This window comes from Eptesicus fuscus, chromosome 2 (genome assembly GCF_027574615.1).
Source record: "Eptesicus fuscus isolate TK198812 chromosome 2, DD_ASM_mEF_20220401, whole genome shotgun sequence".
Lineage (NCBI taxonomy): Eukaryota > Metazoa > Chordata > Mammalia > Chiroptera > Vespertilionidae > Eptesicus > Eptesicus fuscus.
In genome coordinates, this window is record NC_072474.1 from 50,019,538 (window position 1) to 50,045,110 (window position 25,573).

At 42.3% G+C, this 25,573-nt stretch overlaps 1 protein-coding gene across 1 annotated transcript; it reads left to right on the forward strand.

Moving 5' to 3' along the window:
* The first annotated feature begins 1,215 nt into the window (after positions 1-1,215).
* On the forward strand, positions 1,216-25,206 carry LOC103287827 (alcohol dehydrogenase 6). The gene is made up of 10 exons (XM_008143518.3): positions 1,216-1,268; positions 7,769-7,858; positions 10,020-10,121; positions 11,957-12,089; positions 15,315-15,402; positions 15,522-15,738; positions 16,877-17,137; positions 18,386-18,521; positions 22,301-22,439; positions 23,098-25,206. Exons 2-10 carry the CDS (start codon positions 7,841-7,843, stop codon positions 23,120-23,122), a joined length of 1,119 nt encoding a protein of 372 aa, XP_008141740.2. The 5' UTR covers positions 1,216-1,268; positions 7,769-7,840; the 3' UTR covers positions 23,123-25,206.
* The last annotated feature ends 367 nt before the right edge of the window (positions 25,207-25,573 follow it).

Genomic DNA, 25,573 nt, shown 5'->3' on the forward strand with positions numbered 1-25,573 from the left:
GAATGTCTCGCAAACCTTCCCACCGTGTTTCTATGAAATTCTGGGGCTACCACTCAGGATCCTGAATCTCCTAAATGCTGTGAGCCTGGCGCTGCTCCAGGAGCCTCCAAAGACACGTGCAAATCTCCAAACACCCATGAACACGCATGTGCCCAGGACAGAATGCACAGGAGGGGCTTTGAGACGTGAGCTGCAGGGGTGAGGGCTCCAGAGGCAGACACACCTGCTCAGGACCTGGGGCCTCGCTTGAATATGCAGGACCTCGGCTACCGCACTCACACTCGTTAAATGGGAATAACAATCAGTGCGTTACACGCCTGTCCTGGGGGCCCGTGGTCAGGGTCCTAAAGCACTTCCTACATTGCCTGGATCACAATCAGTAGCAAACAGGGTTATTATTAACTAGGTTCCCATTGGCAACCAAAGGTTCAGATTTCAAAATATTTAAAATGTAGCCACTTGGGACAAAATGACCTGGAGTCCAGGCTCAGAAAATAACTGTTTTTTGCAGAAATCAACTGTGCAGTCCCAGAACCTCCCCTAAAAGCTTGGGGCTAAGACTCTCCTGCCTGCAGGTGCCTCCAGAAATTCAGGTGGAGCCACGGGGGCACAGTATGATCCACACGAGTGTTTGCCCAGGACCAAGGGGGTCCCAGGACGCAGGAAGTCGGGGCTGAACCCAGGAGAGTCCCAGGCAATGGGGACTGTCACCCTGTGCACGATCGGCACCGCCTCACGTCCCTGAGTGTGTGTGGTCCACGGGGTCCTGTCCGCTCCCCAGCATCAGCCCTCCTCTCACAGCCCTGACCCTCCACCCTCAGTGACAGCTTCTGTCCTGGACACCGACCAGGCCTCTGCGCACCAGGCTCAGAGGACAGCAGGGAGGAGGACAGGGTCCCTGCGGTCAGGAGAACTGGGTGAAAGGTCGGCTCCACCGCGACTGTCAGTGCTGTGGCCACACACTCAGCGCTCTGAGCTTCTGACAATGAGGATAACTCCAAGACGGAGCCAGTAAGAAAGGGGCCTGTGTGCAGGGAAAGGACCTAGTTTATTGCTGAATCATTCTTAATAGCAGAAATGGCCAAGCAATTACAACACGCAGCTGCTAGTCACCCGGAATCACCCCTAGAGCCCACGCCAAGCATTAGGGTGAGGCCTTATCCTGGCCTTTGTTCACGTTTTCTCTCCAACAGGCAGCTCAGGCGGTGGCAGGCTGGGGCCCGCCTTTGACCCTGGACTCTGCCAGCCCTGCGAGGACGGCCCTGCTGGTAAGAGGGGCGGGCGGGGTCTGCGCAGCTCTGCCCTCACCGGCCAGGAATTGGCTCATCCTTTCCTGGACGCGGTGCCAGCTCGCAGAGCTGCAGGGTGGTGGGTGCTGGGAGGCTCAGAAAACGCTCTCCCGCGCCCCCTGCCCGGAAAGACGCCCACATTTCCTAAGGGAGGGCTTCGCCTCGGCTCCTCCTGCGCTCCCCATCGCGCAGTCTCCCACTGAGTGCGGGCTGGGGAGAGTTTCCATCAGGGAGACCAGGAATCTGGGCAAATACAAACCCCAGCTGTCAGTTCCCCTCATGACCGCCCTTCAGGAAAGCCCACGGAGAAATCGCTGGGGAGAGAGGAAATGAGTCGGGGCACAGGGCCCGGCCACGCTTCACCGCAGAGAGAGGCGCAGGGCTGGTCCTGGCAGAGCAGCTCAGCCACAGGCCTCACAGCAGCGGGAGGGGCTTGCGAGCAGCTGGAGGCAGAGGCCTGGGAGCCAGGCGGGCCGGCTCCTGGGCGCACTGCGGGCCGCAGCTACTTCAGCCATGTGTTCTCTGGTGCCATCTAGTCCAGGGCTCCCCCAGGCTTCTCCGTAAACATGGAGCAGGGCTCCAGAACGCCAGCTCCAGAAGTGGCTGCAGACGAGTCCTCTGAGGTCCCGGGGCTGCAGAGGGTGGCTCTGGGCTGGCCTGTGAGGCTCATCGCCCCCACACCATCCCAGCCCCAGAGCCTGGCCGCCACCTGTTTTGCATAAGCCTTTGGGAAGAAGGGAGTTTCCTCTGGGCCCGAGTGGGAAGGGGAAGAACCGCCTTGTGTTTCTACTGAAGTAGAAACAAGAGTGAAAGAAACTCTTAAGACTATTTGGTCTCAGTCTAAAGAAGAATTTTCCAATGTTAAATTGGAAAATTACGAAGCTTTTGAGCTGCTTATCATTAAAAGGGCAGAACCACCTGCAGGTAAGAGTACAGGGCAAACTCCTGCCTTGCTGGGAGGCCAGAACAGCCTTAGTATCATCTCAGACGGGAACATAAGAACTGATCACAGGAAATGTGGGGACCAGCAAGGACAGCACATGCCTGGGCCTGAGCCCAGGGAGGTCACTGTGAATTCCCTCCTTTGCTCCCTGCACTGCTGTGTCTGCTGCTAAAATGGGAAGCCAAGCTGGGTCCACATATCTCAGCAGGTAAAGTGCAGAGTCCTGGGTCTGTCCGTGGGGTGGCCTGGGCAAGGGGCCTTTGTAAGTTCAAGAACTTAATTTTATGAGAATGCCTAAGTTTGCATAGATCCTAAAGGCTGATTCACATGAATCACACATGAAAATTTGATAAACTAGATACCAATTTATAAATTTATAATTTATTAATTTATAATGTCTGGCACTATAACTGAACAGATTCTACACAGGGAACATGATAGGCAAATATAATATTCAAAATATTTATCAGCCTGAAAGGCATGGGCACCAGTTAATGAGAATGGATCCACAATCCATTACCATAGATGCCAGCTGGTTTGCTATTTCAGGTCCTATTAGGAGGATGTTAACCCTGGAAATGGGGGTAAGAGTTAATATTTGAGTAACCCCACTACCTTCCAGATACTAACATAGTATTCTAAAACTAATTGTGGTGATATTTGCATATATCTGTGAATGTACAAAAAAAATTGAATTACCATTCAATTTAAATGGGTGACTTGCATAGTAGATGAATTATACCACAACTAGAGGCCTGGTGCACGAAATTCATGCACGGGGGTGAGGGGTGTCCCTCAGCCCAGGCTGCACCCTCTCCAATCAGGGACCCCTCGAGGGATGTCCGACTGCCCGTTTAGGCCGGATCCCTCTCACAATCCAGGATTGCTGGCTCCCAACTGCTCACCTGCCTTCCTGATTGCCCCTAACCGCTTTTGCCTGCCAGCCTGATCACCCCCTAACCACTCCCCTGCCAGCCTGATTAATGCCTAACTGCTCCCCTACCAGCCTGTTTGCCCCTAACTGCCATCCCCTGCAGGCCTGGTCCCCCCAACTGCTCTCCACTACAGGCCTGGGACCCCCCAACTGCCCTTCCCTGCAGGCCCAGTCACCCCCAGCTTCCCTCCTCTGCCAGCCTGGTGACCCCTAACTGCCCTCCCCTGCAGGCCTGGTCCCCCCCAACTGCTCTCCACTGCAGGCCTGGGTCCCCCCAAACTGCCCTTCCCTGCATGCCCGGTCACCCCCAACTTCCCTCCTCTGCCGGCCTGGTCCCTCCCAACTCCCCTCCCCTTCTGGCCATCTTGTGGTGGCCACCTTGTGTCCACCTGGGGGCAGGGTCTTTGACCACATGTGGGCAGCAATCTTGTGTATTGGAGTGATGGTCAATCTGCATATTACTCTTTTATTAGATAGGATAGAGGCCTGGTGCACGGGTGGGGGCCGACTGGTTTGCCCTGAAGGATGTCCCGGATCAGGGTGGGGGTTCCCTTGGGGTGTGGGGTGGCCTGGGCGAGGGGCCTGTGGTGGTTTGCAGGCCAGCCACATCCCCTGGTGACCCAAGCGGAGGCCCTGGTATCTGGGGTTTATTTATTTTCTACAATTGAAACTTTGTAGCCTGGAGCGGAGCTAAGCCTTCTGCGTGCTCTGTGGCAGCAGCCATTTCTGTTGGGGTTTATGTATCTTCTATAATTGAAACTTTGTAACCTTAAGCGGAGGCCTGGGCAGGCCAGGGTGTGCAGAAAGCTTGGCTTCCTCCATTGCCGGGGGCAACCCTAGCCTCCCACTCTTTCCAGCTCTGTGGCTGCCACCATTTCTGTTTGGATTTGTTTACCTTCTATAATTGAAACTTTGTAGCCTTGAGTGGAGGCCTAGGCTGGCAAGAGCAGGCGGAAAGCTTGGCTTCATCCATTGCCAGGGAAACACAAGCCTCCCTCCTGCTCTCTGTGGCTGTAGCCATCTTGGTTGGGTTTATTTGCATATTCACTCCTGATTGGCTTGTGGGCGTGGCTTGTGGGCGTGGCTTATGGTTGTAGCGGAGTGGTGGTTAATTTGCATATTACTCTTTTATTAGATAGGATAAAGCTGTTTTAAAAAGACAGAGATTGGCAGAGTGTATTTTAAAGCCTGACTCAGTGTATGTTGTCAATAAGAAATTCACTGTGTATATAGGCAAGTTAAAAGAAAAGAGATGAAAAATATATCATACAAACATTAGTCAAAAGAAAGCAGGAGTGGCTATATTAATATCAGAAAAAGTGTACTGCAGAGAAAATAAAGTTATCAGAGACAAAGAGGAACATTATACAGGGTGGGGCAATGGTAGGTTTATAGTTGTGAGTATGCAAAACACAGAACTTATTCTTGTATTATTATTCATTAATTGTATTATTTTCCATACGAACAACTGTAAACCTACTTTTGCACTACCCTGTATAATGATAAAAGGACAATCTACCTAAAAGAGATGACAGTCCTAAATGTGTATGCACCAGGGCTGCAAACTTCTGGGGCAAAATCTGATGGGACTAAAAGAAAAAAATAGACAAATGCATAGTTTTAGTTAAAGGCTTTAATATCCCTTTTGAAAAATTTAAAGAAGAATTAGACAGAAAGAAGGTCAAGGAATAGAAGAACTCACAAAACTGTCAACCAAAGGGATCCAAGGGACATTTCTGAACACTCCACCCAAAGGCAGCAGAATACACATTCATTTCCAGCACTCACAATACATATCCCAAGATATCCTGAGCCATGACACAAATCTCAACATCTGTAAAAGAACCTAAATCATACAGAGTGTCATCTGACCACAATGGAATCGAACTAGAAATCAATAACAGAAATTGAACTAGAAATTAGTAACAAATTAAAGGAAAATCTCTAAACACTTGGAAACTAAACAACACACAAATAATCTATAGTTCAAAGAAGAAGACTCAAGGAAACATTTTAAAAATACATTGAACTGAATGAAAATGAAAAAACAACATCTTGACATTTGTGTGATGCAGCTTAAAGCTGCATTGAGTCCAATATTTGTAGTACTAAACATTTACATCAGGATAGAGGGTAAGTTGCAAATCAATAAACCATGCTCATACTGCATGATCTCAGAAATAAGAGTCAAAACAAGCAGAAAAAAAAAGAAAAGAAAATAATAGCAGAAATCAAAGGAATAAAAAAGAGAGAAAAATTTAATGAAATAGAACTGGTTCTTTGAAAAGATCAATAAAATTAACAAATCTCTGGCAAAACAAAGAAAAGCAGAAAGAAGAGAAAAATCACCACTATCAGGAATAAAACAGGGAATAGCACTACTACACTGCAGACATAAAAGAATAATAAGGGAATACTATTAACAACCCTACACACTAAGTTTGACAACGGGGATGAAATGGACTAATTCCTGAAAATCACAAACCACCACAACTTACCAAATGTGAATTGATCATTTAGATAGCCCTATAAATATTAAGATAATAGAATTCATATTTTAGAACATCCCCCCCAAAAAAACAACAACCTATAGATCCAGATGTTTTTACTAGAGAATTTAAAGAATTAACACCAATACTGCCCAATTATCTTCCAGAAAATAGAAGATGAGGGACTAGTTTTATGAAATTAATATAAATGTGACACCAAAATCAAAGACAGTGCAAAGAAAGAAAAATAACACCACTAACTCTCAAGAAATAGAGACACAGAAATCGTTAGCAAATCATTAGCCAAATGAATCTGGCAAGATATAAAAGAAATTGCACACCAAGTGGGATTTGTTCCAGGTATGTCAGGCTGGTTCAACATTTGGAAATGAATCACTATGAACCACCATATCAACACCCTAAGAAGAAAAACCGTATGACCCAGAAAGAGCATTTATTCTTCTCTTTCCTTTTAGCTAAAACCTGCCCACTGGTGTTGCCTTCCATTGGAAATGTATTTCCTTGTCCTCATTGTTCACCAGGATCCTGGGTCTTGGTCAGGACTCTCTTAGTTCATTCACATAAAGAGATTTTCTCAAATCCCAATCCTGATTGTGAGGCTCCTTAAGCAAACTGGTTTCACTTTATCTGAGTAACCAGCTCAGCATACTAAGATGTGAGGAGCTTATCCTAAAATACTAGATAAAATGGTCTAGTAGCATCCTAATTCCTCAACAATGGGACACATATCTACACTAATAAAAGGGTAATATGCTAATTAAACCAGACATCTTCCGGACGACCTTCCATTCCGGACATCCTTCCTGACAAAGCCGGGCCCGGGCGAAGCCGCCCATTGTCCTGGGTGCCTGCGGCTATGACCAGCCTGGGCGAAGCTGCCCCTGGTCCCAGGCACCTGTGGCTGGCCAGGGCAAAGCCATCTGCGGTCCCCAGTGTCTGCAGCTGCATCCAGCCCAGGTCCCAGGTGCCTGCAGTCAGCCAGAGGGAGGGAAGCTTGGGTCCCGGGTGTGGGGGCTGAGGCAGAGGCAGTTTGGGGCAATCAGGCTGGCAGGGGAGCAGTTAGGGAGGATCAGGCAGGCAGGCAGAGGTGGTTAGAGTCAATCAGGCAGGCAGGCAGGCAGAGGGGTTAGGGGCATTCAGGCAGGCAGGCAGGCAGGTGAGCAGTTAGAAGCCAGCGGTCCCGGATTGTGAGAGGAATGTCCAACTGCCGGTTTAGGCCTGTTCCCGGAGGGATCAGCAGTCAAACATCCCCCGAGGTGTCCCAGATTGGAGAGGGTGCAGGCCAGCTGAGGGACTTCTTCCCCCCTCCACGCCCCCGACTACCACCACCCGCTATGCACGAATTTCATGCACCAGGCCTCTAGTTTGGAAAATAAAAAGGATTACTCAAGATTAGAGACACAAATGATCATATCCATGTTTGAGAAATAAGATAATTTCTTAAAGTCAGATTAATAAAATATAATCTCTATTAGAAATTTTATTTTTTTTAATATATTTTATTGATTTTTTACAGAGAGGAAGGAGAGGGATAGAGAGTTAGAAACATCGATGAGAGAGAAACATCGATCAGCTGCCTCTTGCACACCCCCTACTGGGGATGTGCCCGCAACCAAGGTACATGCCCTTGACCGGAATCGAACCTGGGACCCTTGAGTCCGCAGGCCGACGCTCTATCCACTGAGCCAAACCGGCTTCGGCTCTATTAGAAATTTTAAACTTGTACATTTAAAAGACCAAATTTAAAACTCAACAGAGTACATATTAACACTAATGATTATTAGAAGGTTTAGTCCAGAATTTTTTTTTAAATCACTGCTTAAATATATGCTATATGAAGCCTCTCAAACCCCAACCCAATTATTCTTGTGTTATCAGACTTTGTATTCAAATTAGTTTTGCAATACTAATTATATATTATTGAAAGAGAAAATATTTTGCACAACTTCACTTTTTGTTCACTTTCACTGAGCTAAGTCTGTTTCTGATAAGAAATGGGACAATCTGAGTTTCAGGCATATCAGTGACAAATTACACAAAAACACAGGACCCAGCCTCTTGATCAACCTGTGTACTCTTGGACTTTCCACAGTGAAAGTTGTAACCAGAATCTCCCTTTCCCAATATACTCATTTGTGGCAAGAAGACCGCGAAGAAAGTCAGCATGAGTACTACAGGGAAAGTAAGTACAGCTTTCTTTATGTCATGTCACAATTGCGTCCATTTGTGTGCTTGTCTGTTTAACAACGCCTCATCACCCAACTAGTCTCTATATTCCTAAAGGTGAGAGACTGTCTTAATCTTAGTTCCTCTCCTCCTTTCCCTTTGCTTTTACTCCCTGTATGTTTTGCCTTTCCCTGGTGTTTTCAGTCCTTCCATAAGTAATATATCAAGCCCTATATGAACTTTCCAGAGTTGAAGACACATCCCCTCCTTCAAAGATCTCATGGAGAGATAGAGTAATTATAAAAGAACTAGAGGCTCAGTGCACAAAATTTGTGCACTCACGGGGTTGAGGGGGTCCCTCAGCCCAGCCTGTGCCTTCTCACAGTCTGGGAGCTCTCAGGGGATGTCCGACTGACAGCTTAAGCCCACTCCCCGCTTCTGGCTGAGCTGTGACCCCCCTGTGGGAGCGCACTGACCACCCGGGGCAGCCCCTGTGTTGAGCGTCTGCCCCTGGGTGGTCAGTGCACGTCATAGCAACCAATCATTCCACGATTTAGTAATGATGATTGCATATTAGCCTTTTATTATATAGGATAATTATAAGAGTGCATAAGTGTTTTCTACAGCAACACCCTGGAGAACTTGTTGCTGGTACCTCACCTTCCCCTCTGCTCTGCCACCCCCCCTACCCCCAGGGTAACTAAGTCAGTAAGTTTGGGGGTAGGACCCAATAATTTGCAAATATTGATGCTGCTGGTCTGGGACTACACCTTCAGCACCACTACCTTACAATAATACTCCGCTTTCTTAAACCAGCAGGGGGAGACAGGTAAAAAATTTATCCTCTAAAAATGAACTGCCTTATACCACTAAAAACAAAGAGTGTGTGCAAGGGTAGCAAGAGAAGGAGAGGAAGTGCTCCTAAGCTGGCTAGACTTTCCACAGAAGGGGACACTTAGCATCTCCAAAATATTTTTTGTGCCTGGAGGGTAAAGTCAGAGACAGGACGTGACCAGAAATAAGGCTGGAGAGATGGATAGGGAGAAGCTCATGGAGAGTCTTATAGACCATGTCAACAGATCCTGATAAACTATTGGTAGCCATAATATTTTTAGGTAGGGGATGCTATTTTATTAGCATGATCAGGATTATAGTTCTAATGGCAATGATATAGAGGATGGATTTGAAGGTGATGAACCCAAGCCAGGTAAAAGGCAAGGTAAAGTCCTGGACCACACATTAGCAGCAGAAATGGAGAAGAGGGGACAAATTCCAGAAAGTTTTAGATTGTAGAGGTGAAGAGATAAAAATTAAGGCTACTTCCCAGGTTTCTTTCTTGGGTGAGTGAATAGGTTACATGGCCACACATTGGAATAGAAAATGCAGAGGGAGGAGCAGATCGTGGGTAATGTTCACCACTGGCAGCGAGGGGTGGGGACAAGAGAAAGAAATAATTATGTGCTTTAATAATTATTATGTGCAATAATTATTATGTGCAATAATTATATTTTAACATGTTGAGTTTAAGATACCTGAGGACATTCAAATAGCAGGTGAATAAATGAGTCTAGAGCTTAAAGATGTCTGTCCATACATACAAGCTGTCAAAGTCATCTACATAAAGGTGGTGGTAGAATCTACAAAAATAGGTGAGACCACATAGGAAGAGAATTTATAGTGAGAACAGTGGTGGGCTGAAATCAGAAAAAGAACTACCTTGCCACCAACAACCTCTCCAACCTCAACCTGCCTGCGACCATCCCCATTTGATGAATTGCCACAACTAGATGTTCTCCATTCCCTGCTCCATAACACACCCCTCCACTCCAAAACTGATTCTCTCCCACACCTAGGATCACAAACAACTCCCACTCTGCCATGCCATGCCTACCCTGAGACAGCCACTGGACAGCTTCAAGATCAAAAGTATGGCATCTATCCTCTTGATTGTGTAGCACTATATAAATATAATTAGTATTGCAACAATAATTTGAATGAAGAGACTGATAGTACTGAGGTCCAAAGGCTACACACAGAATATATTTAAGCAATGACTTTTTTTTTTTTTTTTGCTTGAGTGTGGAAGACCTGGACTAAACCTTCCAATAATCATTACTATAGAATCCATCTCCCAAGCCTAAAGCGTTTCCCTTTCTGCCCCATGTTCCCTTTCCCAGGTGATCAAGTGCAGAGCAGCCGTACTCTGGAAGGCTGGGGCACCATTTTCCATTGAGGAGGTAGAAGTGGCCCCACCAAAGGCAAAGGAAGTTCGCATAAAGGTAAAAGGAAAAAATACACATTTCCACACCAAAAATCAGACCTGTTCACTGCAAGTTATACATTATTTTCACAATGTTAAATTCAGAAAGAAAACTACCTAATCTTCTATTTCTTTTTCATGAAACATTTCCATTCGTCTTTAAGTCCAGCCAGAGAAAAGGTTAGGGAGGTATGGCATAGGCTAACTGCCCAAAGGATATTTATTCACAGCTGCAGTTCTAAATACTACTTAAAAGAAGTTTCTACCACTGACCGTATTTTAATCTGTACTTTCATATTTGTTTATGATATTCTTCATGATATTTAAGTTATCTTGAAATCTGATATATGAAAAAAAATGTGTTTGATTGTAGATAAATCAAGTCTAACCCCTGGGAGGTCAGGTTAGGAATACCTGTTATTTTATAGATGAAAAGATTTTAATCCACTGAGGTGTAATGACGGGTCACAGAGCTAAGTAGAGCAAGAACACAGATGTCAACAACTTTCCTCAACTTTGGTTACACGTTTGGAAGCACCTGAGAGCTTTGAGAAATGCTGATAACTGGGTCCCACCCCCAGACATTCAGAATTTGTGATTTAATCGGTTTGGGGTGCAGGCTGGTCATGAGAGTCTTTACATTTCCTCCAGGGCCACCAGACCAGCACATTGTCCACCTGCCTTCGTTGTTATTATTTAATTTTAATCTGATGAATAAGTACTGTTTGTAATGGGCTACAAAGAGGCAGTCCTTTTCTTTGTCACCTGTGCAATCCATGCCCCTTCTCAGAGTCTTCTCAGGCCTGCATCCATGCAGAGCGCACAGGAGGCCACATGGCCCACTCACTCCTACCCACAGGGTCACCACTGACACAGTCAGATTTAGACCCAGACTCAAAGGTACACAACCATTATTTGACAAGCTACAAGTATGAATCTCTCACCCATGAATTTGAACAAGATACAGAGACCGAGTAAAGCAGGAGATGGTAGGCACTGAAGAGACTGGAAGGGCTCCAGGACTGATTGCCATCTTTTACCATATATATAAGCGTGCGAAGTAAGAAAAAGCCTGCCTTCAGAAAATAGTATGCACATGTTGAATCAGAGTGTAGATCTGAAGACAAAGTCTGCTTGCTGGATTCTAGATCCGCGAGGCCTAACTGCACTTCCACAGTTGGATTGTAAGCAATTTTACAGTATTCTTCCAATAATCCCCCTTTTACATGAGCAAATTTTAATAGATTTCAATTCTTGGGATGTGTGCGCGCACAACCAACCTCACACCAATTTAGAGATAAAGAAACTGACGCTCATGAAGAATAATTTATCCCAGGTCACACAGCTAAGAAGGGCATAGCCAGGATTTCAGCCTTTCTGGACCACTGCTCCAGAGTGCCTCCATTTTAAACTGTCTGGCTGATTTACACCAAAAAGTGGGATTATGACTTAGACCAATAACACAACTATAATAGAAGATAGTATCTTTTTCCTTCCTATGTCCCAATTCCTTCATTTCTATCATTGGGCTTTCTCCTCATCCACACTCGCACCCGCAAGCTCCAATGAAGGACAAAGTAAGATGTTTGATGTCACACTGTGGTTTTACAACTGTCTCTCCTGAACCCATTCTGACCTCCCCTGTAAGTTTTAAAATCATCATTTTGATTCTGAAATTACCTAATAAAAAACACTGCATTGCTTTAAACAAACTATTAACACAATAAAATTATTAGAAATAAAATTAAGAAATATGCAGCATATCAACCTAGAAAAAAGATTTAAAACATTAACAATTCTAAAACACCTTATCTGAGACAGAGGAAATTATATTACTCTTTGCCTTCCATACAGATCACGGCTACGGGGCTCTGTGGTACCGAGATTAAAATGTTGGAGAATCAAATGCAGTATCCCATCATTTTGGGCCATGAAGGGGCTGGAATCGTTGAGAGTGTGGGAGAAGGAGTGAGCACCGTGAAAGCAGGTATGAACTGGCTTGGTACCTGGAGTTAGGAAATAGCAGCAACTTGGAACTTACATCAGGAAAATATGAGATCAAGTGACATAAAAGTGACATTTCAACTCAACAGAAATGTTGACAGTTTGTTAGAAAAAGAATATGTTATAAAAAAATACTAAATGTATATATCCTTTGCATTTATATTTTGATATTAATAAGGACAAGAACTAAAATGCACTGAAACAGAACCTGAAAGTATAAATGAGACAAAAATATACAAAAAGAAGTGAACTATTGAATAATTTATTTAAAGGAAGCATATGATAAATAGTCAAACAGTGGAACCAAATAGAGAAGGAGCCCAGAACTGGATCAAATATATAAAAAGGAATAAAATGCAGGATTAGGTCTGGCTTTTAAATATGAGGAGAAAAACATGAAACAACTTGATAGTCTTCAGGGGAGGGGGGAAATTGCGTTGCTATTGCATTCTTTCTATTAAAAAAATAATGCTCTATGAATCCTAGAATGACTTAGAATCCTAATTTTTTTTGTAAAAAAAAAAACAAAACAACTAAGAGAACATTGTATTATTTCAAAGAGAAGGCAAGTTTAATCAGAAAACACACACACACACAGATGATGTAAATAATATACAAAGTTGAAAACATAAAAAGTTTTTTAAATTCCATTTATAAAAATTACTCTCCCAGCCCTGGCTGGGGGTGGCTCAGTTGGTTAGAACGTCATTCCATACATCAAAAGGTTCACATACCTAGGTTTCGGGTTCGATCCCTGGTCAAGGTGTGTACGGGTAGAAACCATCAATGTTTTTCTCTCATATCGATGTTTCACTCTCTCTTCCTTCCTCTCTCCCTAAAAATCAATAAAAACATATCCTCTGGTAAGGATTAAAAAATAAAAATGCCCTCCCCAAATCAGTAAACAAATTTTAAAATGGGCAAATTTATTTATTATATAAAGAATTCTTCAAAAGCAATTAAAAAAAAAAAAAACACAGCCCAGCAGTATAATGGGTATAATTAATGGGCAAAGGAAATACATGATCTAGTATGGAGGGGAAAATATATACATATTAAATAAATACAATTTTTAAATACAATGGTAAAACATTGTTTACCTAACAGATTAGAAAAGATTTAAAAGTTTGATAATATATAAGATTGGTAAGAGTGTAGGCAACCAACTTCTTTGTAGCTTATTATTTGAAAAGTAAATTTACATAACTTTAAATTTGGCAATATGTAACATCATTTATATGCACCTAATTTGGACCCAATACTTCCAATTCTAGAAAGTTGTTCCACAGATATATACCCATGTCGTAGCTTTCTATTGCTGATGTTTAAAAAAAAAAATGCTGCAAAGTTAGCAGCTTAAAACAAAACAAATTTACCATCTTCATTTCTGTATGTCAGAAGTCTGGGTGGGTTTGACTGGGTTCTCTGCTTAGGGTCTCACAAGGTAGAAATCAAGGTTTTGGCCAGCTGGGTTCTTATCTGGAGACTCTGGAGAATCCAGTTCCTTGAGGTTATAGGACTGACCAGTTACCCGCAGCTTTTTGAAGCTGCTCACATTCCTGCCTATGTAGCCCCTTCACACACTTACCTCAAAGCAACAATAGCACATCAAATCCTTCCAGTGCTCTGAATTGCTTTGTCTTTCTCTCCTGCTTTCCTCTGCTGTCCTTTCAAGGGCTCAAGTGATTACTGGGTCTGCCTAAAGACTCCAGGGTGCTCCTTATTTTTGTGTCAATTGATTAGTACTCTTAAATACATCTGCAAAGCTACTCTTTCTATATAACATATTCACAGTCATGGTAACAACATGTTCAGTTTCTGGGGATTAGGACAGGATGTCTTCAGAGTACCATTTTGGAAATTCTGCCTACCATAGCACAGATGTGCACAAAATATTTATTGCATTGTTATTTATCATGTTGGGAAAACATACACACACACACAAAAAAAAAATTAAGACAGGAAATAACCTAAATGTTCAGGAGATCAGTTAAATCAGTTATGATATATCTATACAACAAAGTTCCACATAACTATTAAACAAAATGATAGAGTGCTATATGTACTAAAGTGAGAAATCTCCAAGTTATATTGTTAAATAAAAAACCAAGACCTAGCCCTGGCTGGTGTTGGCTCGATTCTTTGTCAAGGGCTCCATCCCTGGCCCTGGTTGGGGAATGTGCAGGTGTGCAGGAGTGTGCAGGAGGCAACCAATCTATGGGTCTCTCTCACCTCTCTCTCTCTCTCTCTCTCTCTCTCTCTCTCTCTCTCTCTCTCTCTCTCTCTCTCCCTCTCTCTCTCTTCCCCTCGCCCCTCCCTTGCTCCCTTCCATTCTCTCTATAAATCAATGGAAAAAATATATCCTCAGGTGAAGATTAACAAAGAAAAACAAAAACCAAGGCCTACCACAGGGTAAATAACATGCTAGCCTTTGCCTTTTTAAAGGGGTTATATCTCTAAAAATACCATGGACCCTGAGAAGAGTAATTGTCTCTAGGGTAGGGGAAAGGGAACTAGAGACTAGGGCTAAGCTTCACATTTGTGCAGTTTAAGTTCTTACCATATGTATGTCTGTGTTACTTTCTAAAGACTAAAAAAATAAATAAAACAAAAGAACCTACATCCTACAAAGGTTTTTAACTAAAAATATGAAATAAATTACTCTAGTTTACAGTGATAGACACTGGGGCAGTAAGAAAGTCCATCTTAGGCAAGTTATTCTGATCTTCTTCTTATATGTTGAATATTACTAGAGAAATCTACTTACCTTTGTCTCCATGGCCAAGGAGAAAGAACCGATATAAAATACATAGCACAGCATATAGGCAACCCTTTTGCCTGGATCCAGAAGCTTACAGTGTGAACATGTGGTATCCATGTTTACAAATCCAATTCCTGACACCAGAAGTTCATGTGGAAAATTAAAGATAAGATTTGGCTTAATGGCTATCATTTGAAGCTTCAGGATTAATTACGAAGGAGGCAAATCTGGGGCCAGCTCCTAGGGATTTGGCCACTCAGCCTAGGGAGACCCGGATGCCAAAGTCATCCCTTCTTTTTGTAAGTATTTCATAGTCTCCACAGTTCAATGTGGAGATGGCTCTCAGTACTCATATTCTTCTTGGGTGCCTTGCTGTTTACATTTTAAGAAACAGCTATCTCTTTACTTTAAAAGATAACATCTTATTAAATGACTTTGTTCTCTTAGGTGATAAAGTTATCACACTCTTTCTACCACAGTGTGGAGAGTGTGCCTCATGCCTTAATTCTGAAGACAACTATTGTATACAACTCAAGTAAGTTTTTACTAAATATTTTCTTTTTGAAAAATTAATTCAATGTCCTTGGAAGGAATATAAGTTTGCTAATTCCAAATAAAAAAAATTTTTTTGTTTTGTTTTTTGGTCTATAAAAGACAGTCGCATACCAGCCTGATGACTGATGGTACCAGTAGATTTACCTGCAAGGGAAAACCAATATATCACTTTGCCAATACGAGCACCTTCTCTGAATACACAGTGATAAGAGAAATCTCAGTTGCCAAGATCGATGCAATGGCTCCTCTGGAGAAAGTATGCCTCATTAGCTGTGGTTTTTCCACTGGGTATGGTGCTGCAATCAATACTGCCAAGGTGAGAAGCATTTATACCCATTATGATTGGAACTCTTGGTATATGGTGTAGATCGGCCTCGTGCATCTGGGCCATACCTAATCATTCAACCTGAGGAAGAATCACAAACCTGCCTCAAAACATCTCTGAGTTCTTTACAATCTGTCTAGTCATCCCATACCCTCATCAACATCTTTCCCATTCCCTCTTAGTCAGTAGAAAATGCCAAATTATGTCTGGATGCTATTCACAAGTGGAGACATCAGGAATTACTGGAGTTAAACATAACACAGTCACAAAATGGCTATGTGTCTTCCATATTCCAGTTCATTCTTTTTTTCATTCAACAACCATTTATGGAGTCATTCACTGTTGCAGGTGTGGATATTTAGCAGCTATCAAAACTCATCAAGCTTCTATTCTGTTGTATAATGCATCCGGTGGTGATCCATGCTTATGAAAAGAAAAGGAGAGTAGAAAGATCAACTGATGAAAGGAGTGTTGCTGTATAAAACAGATTGGTCAGGCAACCCCACTCTGATTGAGTGGATTACTGTTATACTTCTGTTTTGGAACATCACCCAATCCTTCCCGGCTCCACTGTTTAATTTGCTGTTGAATTTTAGTTCTTTTTTCCCCTGATTTTTATTAGTCCCAATACTATACAAAGAGATAGGATGGAAGGGATTCCATTTAAATTAGTCTCATTTGGGACCCAATAAGAAATTAATTGGGACTTAATTATATAATTAAGGCATTGACATTGTAAGTAATGGAAAGTTTACAGATATTCACAAGAAAAGAGAAAGGAAGGGTTGTAGGAATTTTGAGATTGTTTCAAAGAACTCAAAATATCCTAAATTAAGTAAATACTGAGCCAAATAATTCTTAAGGCTCAAAGAAAGTTCATTAAACTGCTTCTATCCATGCTAATTCCTGGGTTGAAATGCTCTATTTGCAGGTAAATTTTTGCTCCTCTGGCAAAAAAAAAGTATCCCACATTTAGAAATACCTTGAGAAATTACAACTTTAGTTATAATATGTTTTATTTGAAAATACCCTTTGCTACATCTCAAAAAAGTATATACAGGCGTGGTCTTTCCAACTGAGTGAATATGCGTGTCCTCTTTGCTTTTGTTTTATGCTTTTATGTGCTCAGGTGACCCCAGGCTCCACCTGTGCGGTGTTTGGCCTTGGAGGAGTTGGCCTGTCTGTTGTCATGGGCTGTAAAGCGGCTGGCGCGGCCAGGATCATTGGGGTGGACATCAACAAAGACAAATTTGAGAAGGCAAAGCAAGTGGGTGCCACTGAGTGCATCAGCCCACAGGACTTCAAGAAACCCATCCAAGATGTTTTAGTTGAAATGACAGGTGCTGGTGTGGAATTTTGCTTTGAGGTCATCGGAAATCCAGAAATGGTGGTATGTAATCCTCTGGAATGAAAATTATGAAATTTCTACCAATCATCACTTTAGATTTTACTTGAACAAAACTTCTAAAACTTCTTCCACATTCCTCTATTAGATTTTCCTGCGCTCATGACATCCCACCTGATACCCTCTGTCCACTCCTACAAATCTATTCATTACCCCAGAACTCCCATGCTGTGTTTTTCTTCTCTTTCCCCTCAATGGCATGAAGGGAATCGTGCCATTCCCTTCAAATAAGCAGACAACTCCAATAAGCAGGACAGAAAGGCCTTGTTAAGAATTCTCAATGGATTATTTCATAACAAGCAGAAGCCCAGTAACTTAATTTCTAAGCCCGAAGATTTAGGCAGGATAAGGAAAATACTGGATTAATGATCCTATAAAGCAATGTGAGCTTTGCGCTCATAGCAGTCTTTCAGGTTGGATCTGAGGTAAGCTTCCAAAGAAAATATTTACCAATCTTGATTAAATAGACTCATTTCAAAAATAAAGAAAAAAGATGTTGTTTTTCTGGCTAAATGTGGTTGATATAAGAGAATATGAATGGAGAAGAAGTTATTTTGCAACTTGAGACTTGCTTTCCTGGGAGATTTGTAGAAACCATGTAAAGATTGGGTTGAACGGCTCCATCAGAAGAATGGAAACCCAAGAACTGCCTCTTCCAGCCTAGGTCCTTTCTTCAGCTTACAAAACCTTTTCACTCCTCACTACACATAAATCTCCTCTTCTGTTAAAAGATATAGGAAAACCTTTCTCACAATCTTTCCCACAGACCATCAGGCTCTGAGAAATAGCCTTTCAAAATAACTAAGGGGAACATTAGTTTATCGCTTTGCTAATACATGATGTAGTACAAATATCTAACTGTACTCTTTTATGTTGAAAAGAAGATGTCAACTCTAACCATCAGTATCAGTAATGGTTCTTAATTAAAATTAGTAGTAGCAGTAGTAGTAGTAGTGATAGTAGTATTACCACCATAGATATTAGTATTTTAATTTTTAAATTTCTATCTGTTTAATCTAAAATGCCAAGTACTATATATACCTGGCAGTACACAATGTCTTATATATGTTTCAGCATATCCTTGTAAGAAAAATGTTATTTCAAATGAGGACAGAGAGAGCCATAAAAGAAGGTCACAGACCATTCAGCAGTCAAACAGAGATTTAGACTTAAGTCCCTACCTCTGAAGTACATCTTTTAACCCCTGAATTGTCTTGCATTGCTTTCCAACAGGCAGCTGCCCTGGCCTCCTGCCATGAGAGCCATGGAGTCTGCGTGATTGTTGGGCTCATAGATTATGGTGTCCAGCTCAACATCAATGGCTACTTGTTCTTCTCAGGACGTTCTTTGAAGGGATCTGTTTTTGGAGGTATGGATGAAGCAAAAAAGAGTGGAAATGTGTGGGGGTTTGGAGATGGCATAATAGATAAATGTATCATAAATGCTTGAGAAGGCACATAAAACAAGAGCTTTACACTACAGTTTTTGTTTCAACACAAATATCCAATATAGGGAGATGGATATTGGATATCTACAGTTGCCTCTTGGTAAGCTTTTTCTCGCAAAGAGAGAGAAGAGACTTTAAAAAATTGATTGGTGAAGAAGCCAATGTCCAAAGTTTAATGCAAATTCTAAATTGAAAAGGAAAGGCAATTTTGTGGTCAATAACTATACTTCAATTGAGTTATATACCTGCCAACTGGCAGTCTTTAGAGGATATGTTGAACCATTAGTGGTCATTGTTCAACAATGTAAATCTTATATGAAACAACTGAGTTGTCATTATACCAACTCAAATTATATGAAACGTAATAGATTTATGACTAAAAAGAAATACTACTGATAACAAGCAAATAATATTTATTTTTGAGAGAGAAAAAATCATAAAGTACTTTGATTTTTACATTATTTTAAAATTTTATAGATTTTAGAAGTCTTTTATGAAAAAGAATAAAGAAGCTAAATTAAGTAAATCTGTTTAGGACCCTGTGCTTATAAACAAGTAATCTGATATTTAAGAAAAATATATTTAGCCAGAGATTTTTGGGCAATCTGAATTCTTGGGCAAAAGAGATGAGAATTAGGAGCCATCTGCATTATTTGGACTAGTGAGCTAGCTGTGGTCTCCAAATTAGCTATGGTAGGGCAGTCTTACGGGTATTAGGAGTCTTACCCTGTTCATTTACAAAAAGTAGATAAATGACAGAGCCAGGGAAAAAGGCAAAAATCCAGTTTCGACTGTACTTCCAGTTCCTCCATTTGGGATCATTGGACAAACACACTGTTGTTTCCCTCTATTGTGTTTACAGACAATAACTGCTGATTACAAATGCATATACTCAGCTAGCTCTTGTAAAATAAGGTCACCAATATTTTAAATAATCCTCATAAAGAAACTATGTCACTGGACACTTAAACATTCATGTAATGATCATTAAGTTAATTCCTTTCTCTGGTTCAATAGTTTTCAATTAAGGGTAGCATTTAATGGGTGTTGAACAGGCCTGCTAAACTTCCTGCAATTTACACTTGGAAGACTTTTCCCACCCAAAATGCCATCAGGCATTCTCCTGATGACTGAGACAATTTAATCCCTTGGCTGACACCAACTTTCCCTGTGCCATTCTTACTGCCATTAGTGCTATTGTCAAGAAACACTGCCTAGCCTAGTCTGTGTTCCTGGGGCCTTCCTTTGTGTATTGTTTGGTTGAAAGAAGAAACAAAAAAAAAAGTGAAAGTGTTCCTTATATAGATATGAAAATGCTTTATCTGATCACCAAGCAAAACATAAAAACAAAGACAGTAGATCTTAAAAGCTGTCATCACAAGAAAAAAAATGTGTAACTATGTGTGGTGATGAATGTTAACTAAACTTAGTTTAATAGTAATCATTTCACAATATATACATACATCAAATCATTATATTGTATGCTGAAAACTAATACAATGTTACATGTCAGTGATATCTCAGTTTTTGAAAAAAAATAGAAAAACACACTAGCCCTTCATGCCATGACATATAGAACATTGGAATTCTTGATTACATATATCAGAAACCAACTTAAATGCAAAATACATTCCTTGGAATAGTTTTGGGTAATTTTGAGAACAGGTGGGAAGACTGAAGAATGTGGCCCAGGCTGGAACCCAGAAAAGCACGTAACTGCCAAGATCCCGTCGAAGGATGAGCTGCTGGGGACACTTGCTTCATTGCACAGTTACACCGCACTCTCCCCTTCCAGAAACAGGCAGACCACCGCTCTGTGTGGTGACTTGCTGGCATGTCACTTAGCACAGTCCTAAATATAGAAATAGTATTTCTTGATGCGGGGGCCAGATGCGGCGGGGGCCAGATATGGTGGGGATCTCCCTTTTCCGCGTCCAGCATGGAAAGAGAGATGAATGAACCGGTTCTAAGTGGAGGCGTCCAGGGATTGAGAAATAATGAAAGAAAGAAAGAAAGAAAGAAAGAAAGAAAGAAAGAAAGAAAGAAAGAAAGGAAGGAAGGAAGGAAGGAAGGAAGGAAGGAAGGAAGGAAGGAAGGAAGGAAGGAAGGAAGGAAGGAAGGAAGGAAGGAAAGAAGGAAGAAAGAAAGGAAAAAAGAAAGGAAGAAAGAAAGAAAGGAAAGAAAGAAAGAAAGAAAGAAAGAAAGAAAGAAAGAAAGAAAGAAAGAAAGGAAGGAAGGAAGGAAGGAAGGAAGGAAGGAAGGAAGAAAGAAAGAAAGAAAGAAAGAAAGAAAGAAAGAAAGAAAGAAAGAAAGAAAGAAAGAAAGAAAGAAAGAAAGAAAGAAGAGAGGGAGGGAGGGAAGGAGGGAGGGAGGGAGGGAGGGAGGGAGGGAGGGAGGGAGGGAAGAAGGAAGACTCAGAAATAGAAGCAAGCTGGGAGCCAGGTGGGATGCCATTCTCTCTGATGGAGAGGCAGTGAGGACCCTGAGCCCATGCAGCACATTTATTTTATGTCCCCAAATACCAGGAAGTATCACCAAAAACTTAGGATCAAAGGAACTTATTTGCATTCTTGAGTAGGCCAGAGCATTCCTGGTGCTTGACTGGATTTACATATCAAAGCCTGCTCCTGACACCTTGACAAAGGTAAGAAGTCAGTACTGATTAACACGCTCCGCCCTCTTGGGGAGGGTGTATCTGAGAAGCGGCTCTGCCAGTCGTCTCCGACTCAGCTGACAACAATTTAAAGAAATGCCCATGTGCCTTCCCAGGCGGCCCTCTACATCTTGAAAATTATGAAAACAGAAAATACAACACTAAGTTTCTGTTCCCTTGGCTGACCCCACCTTTCCCTGTGCAATTCTTACTTCCAGATAAAACATTTTATTCTTATCTTGCTGTATACACATTCTTAGTTCCAAAAACTGCCACTGAGATCACTGCCATGTGGAAATTATTCTCTTCCCTTAAGATATTTGGCTCTTTCATGAAACTGCAGACCAAAACCACACATGAAATGTCCTATTCCTGACCTTTGATTTGCTTTCTTTCATAGCTCCCAAGACTTTGGCTTTTTTTTTTTTTTTTTTTTTTTTTTTGGTTGTTGTTGTATAGGCTATCCCCCAAAAAATGTATTCACACACTTTGAATAATTATAAAGGCAGTGTTTATTAAAATATACTTCCTTTTCAAAATTGAGCTATCAGCTCTTAAAGTGTGAAAACACTTTTTGGGGACACCCTGTACATTAGATGTGGGCTCCCAGCTCCCACACAGTTATACAGGGAGATCCCCACCATATCTGGCCCCCGCCGCATCTGGCCCCCGCATCAAGAAATACTATTTCTATATTTAGGACTGTGCTAAGTGACATGCCAGCAAGTCACCACACAGAGCGGTGGTCTGCCTGTTTCTGGAAGGGGAGAGTGCGGTGTAACCTGACACCAAAACATCTGAGATAAGGGCCACAGTCCACTTGCTTTCAGTAAATTCTCTATTGCACCAGAGGTCTCAAGACTTTCAGGAGAACAGCCTTCTACACAGGGTATATGTTTGGGACAGGCATTCTCCTGATGACTGAGACAAGTTAATGGGAAATCCTTAGATTTCCTCAGTCAAAGCCAACACCTCCAGAGTTCACCCGGCCCTTTGTGTAGAGTGAGTCTCATGAATAAAATCTCTTGTTAATCTGTTGTATTTCCAGGCTGGAAAAGCAGAGAGAACGTCTCTAAACTGGTTTCAGATTATATGGCAAAGAAGTTTAATCTAGATCCACTGATTACCCATACTATGAACCTTGATAAAATCAATGAAGCCGTGAAATTCATGAAAACCGGAAAATGGCAAGTTCCTCCACTAATCTTTATGTCTGAGTGTTTGGGGCAAAGGGAAGGGTGTGGGAGAGTCGAAGGCAGGGAAGGGAAGTCGTGGCTGGTGAACCACATGCAGACAAGCGAAGGAGGTTTCAGGAATCTGTAAACCATCTCCTCTCCCTCTTTAATTTATTCCCAGTCTATCAATGCAATCCTTGGAATATTTAAGTGCTCATCTACCCTCACCATTCGTATTTTATTTCCAGTTTGGCATTTTTTATATGACACATTAACCAATGAGTTCAGCTCAGAAAATTTTAGCTCAAGTTTGAGTTCATAGTTTATGCAGAGGCCATGATTGTTCTATTTAAAAAGGGGGAATTATCCCCAGAATTCCAAATTCTGACACCTATCTTTGGCCCACAAACAGAACTCCAGCCATCGACTGGACACTGGCCTTCCCCACAGGGTACAGACCTGCTCACATGTTCCTCACCCTTGGAGCTGGGTGTCATTTTGAAAAAAATCTCACCACTGATTTAATCTCTCCATTTTTCACATAACATGAACAGAAGGAATCTAACTTACCTACTGGTCTACAAAGTGAAAATGTGAAATCCCAAACACAAATGTTGCTTTGGAACTGTTTCAACTTATTTTTTTCTTTCTTTTTTTTTTTCTTTTTCAGTATTCGCTGTGTCATGTTACTTTAAGTACAATGTAATGAACACAAGATCTGTGGCATATTTCACCAACTAAATTGCATCCTGTATAACTTCCGTGACTTAGAAGAATCATCCACACAGCGCTGCTTCTATGGGCTTGCCTCTGATTCATTCAGTAGTGGGCTCATCTCTGACTTCTGCTCTCACCACCTCATCAAAATTGGTCTTCTGTCACCCAGTCTCACCCAGGAACATCTCCCTGTTAGAGCTAGTTTAGGGTTGATTTGAATCACCTAATTCCAAACCCTTCAAGCAAACAGTCACCCCAAGATACTCCCATTTTCATAGTTGCCCCTACCTCTGGGCCCCTGTTTCTTTGCACACTGTGTCTCTCATCCCCATGAAACTCCACTCATTTCACACCGAAGAAATAAAATTCACCATTCATGAGTTTATTGAACATTCAGGTTAAAGCAAGCTGATGGGGGGAAGGGGACTTTATTACCTTAGCTTAAATACATCCCAGTTAAACACTAAGTACTTCATTCTTAGTATTACTCACCCCAGAGGTACTTCTACTGGTATTTCATCTTATATAACCCAGCCTCAAACCATCACTTATAATACTTCTATGTCACTCACCTCTTCTCTCATGGATTGCCACAGGAACTTTAAGTTCTTCTTTAATTGGCCAGGACAATTTAGCTCTCAGCGGTTTGTGTCACCTGGCTTCATAGCCAAGCCATCTAAAATTCAGCAGAAAGTAAAAGGGGCTTGAAAGAAAAGGAGAGTCATTAATTACCAGGATCCATGCGCCCTAGGAGGCAGCTGTGGCATTAAACAGTAAAACTGGCTTTTATTCCACTCTCCAAGGAAAGAGGGCATAGTGTGTAGTTATTGCCAATGTGTATCATAGTTTCTTTCCTTCAAGAAGTAGATGAGATAAAGACAAGGTCCAGCAGTGACTTGTGTCAACCAATCCCTCTCTACCCATGCCCCCACTTCTCTGCCCTACTCCTTCCTAATTCTCCTAGAACCTGGGTTAAGATTGAGCCCTCGTGGGATAGGATTTCTTCCCTATTCCCTAGATATAGAGTCTCTTTCAAACCCTCTTCTCCAACACACACACCAGAGCTCCCTTCCTAGTTAAGGTCTCTTCTGATGCAGTTTGGGCTCCTCTAGATCTGAAGCCACTAGATCAGACAGGGGTCCCGTGGGTCAGCAGACCTCGACAGACCTCGGGAAACCAGGAGATGAGATGTCATGTTTTTACCTAGTCCTGTCGCTTCATGAGTTAAGATCAGCCAGAAAGGCGAGCTACGTCCCCGGCCTATCTCTGCAGTCACGGCTGCCACACGTGTCAAAAGGCTCTCATGAGACTCTGATTCCCACACGGAGACGCAGCATCATGAGGGGGGCAGCCTGCCTTTCCTTCAGGGTCCCTGCCTCCTACAAACAGAGGGGAGAGGCGCTATCAAACGTATTCTTTCTCTTCCAAACTGTGTCCCCAGTGGGAGCGGGGCTCTCCTTCAGCGGGTTCAACCCTTAGCCTCCGGCAGAACTCTTCGAGTCCTAATGAGAGAATAGACAACTAAGCAAGGAAAAATGATTAACTTCAATGCCAACTAGTCATTTGTTTTTGCGTCTGGCATGCTATTTATTCTCAACACTTTGTACAAGCACAGTTGTCTCTGGGGCCTTTCTCCCTCCCGCCTCGGAATAGAAAATGGCTTGTATATTGGTTTTATTCAACCTGCTGTCTGCGTTAGAATCAGAGAAGGGCCTGGGTCCCAGTGGGCTGCCACTGCTGGCTGCCTCCTCTCTGGTCATCATAAAGAGTATTTTGACAAAGACGGAGGGCTCAGAATAGGGCATGCCTTACCAGGGATGCCTCTGCCAACAAGGGAGTGGCACTCTCCTTCTCCATCTCCCCAAGTCTGAGCAGGAAGCCCAACTCTGCTCTGCGCCTCTGTTCCCTGAGGGCAGCTCAGCATGCCCCTGCCCTGCCGTGCGAATAGCCTTACTAACACTGAGAACTTGGAGAAGTCTTCAGGTCTTGGGGGGTCTGAGTCTGCCCAAAAATGTTTTCCTGTCAACAGCACCTACATCCTATCCCAATAAAGCCCACTTCTTTAAGCTGCTTCGAATGTCTCTTTAAGTTGTAGCGCATTACAAAAGTCTGTGATCCAGTCACAAATGCAGACTTTTTCTCCTTTCTGTTGATACACGGCCAAAAATATTACACGAGTTCAGGTGACTACCCACGTCATTGTATACCCATCCACTGTCGCTGCTGGCCACAGAGGGAAAGGATTCATGAAAATTTTAAAAAGGCTAGAAAAATTAAATGTTACAGAGAAATTTTTTTTAAATCCTTTGTTACAAATGAAACCACTAACAATTTGCAAGAAAACAGTTTTAATTAAAAGATATAAATGAAAAAGAAGTTAAGAAGTGAAACGTGGGAGTGAGAAAGTGGAAGCAAAGAGTATAAATTAT

What these genes read in the sequence shown, in the direction of transcription:
- LOC103287827 (XM_008143518.3), top strand. An exon ending in AGTGAGCACCGTGAAAGCAG is followed by an intron (nt 12,090 to 15,314) that starts GTATGAACTGGC and finishes TTGTTCTCTTAG; the next exon opens with GTGATAAAGTTATCACACTC. An exon ending in CTGCAATCAATACTGCCAAG is followed by an intron (nt 15,739 to 16,876) that starts GTGAGAAGCATT and finishes TTATGTGCTCAG; the next exon opens with GTGACCCCAGGCTCCACCTG.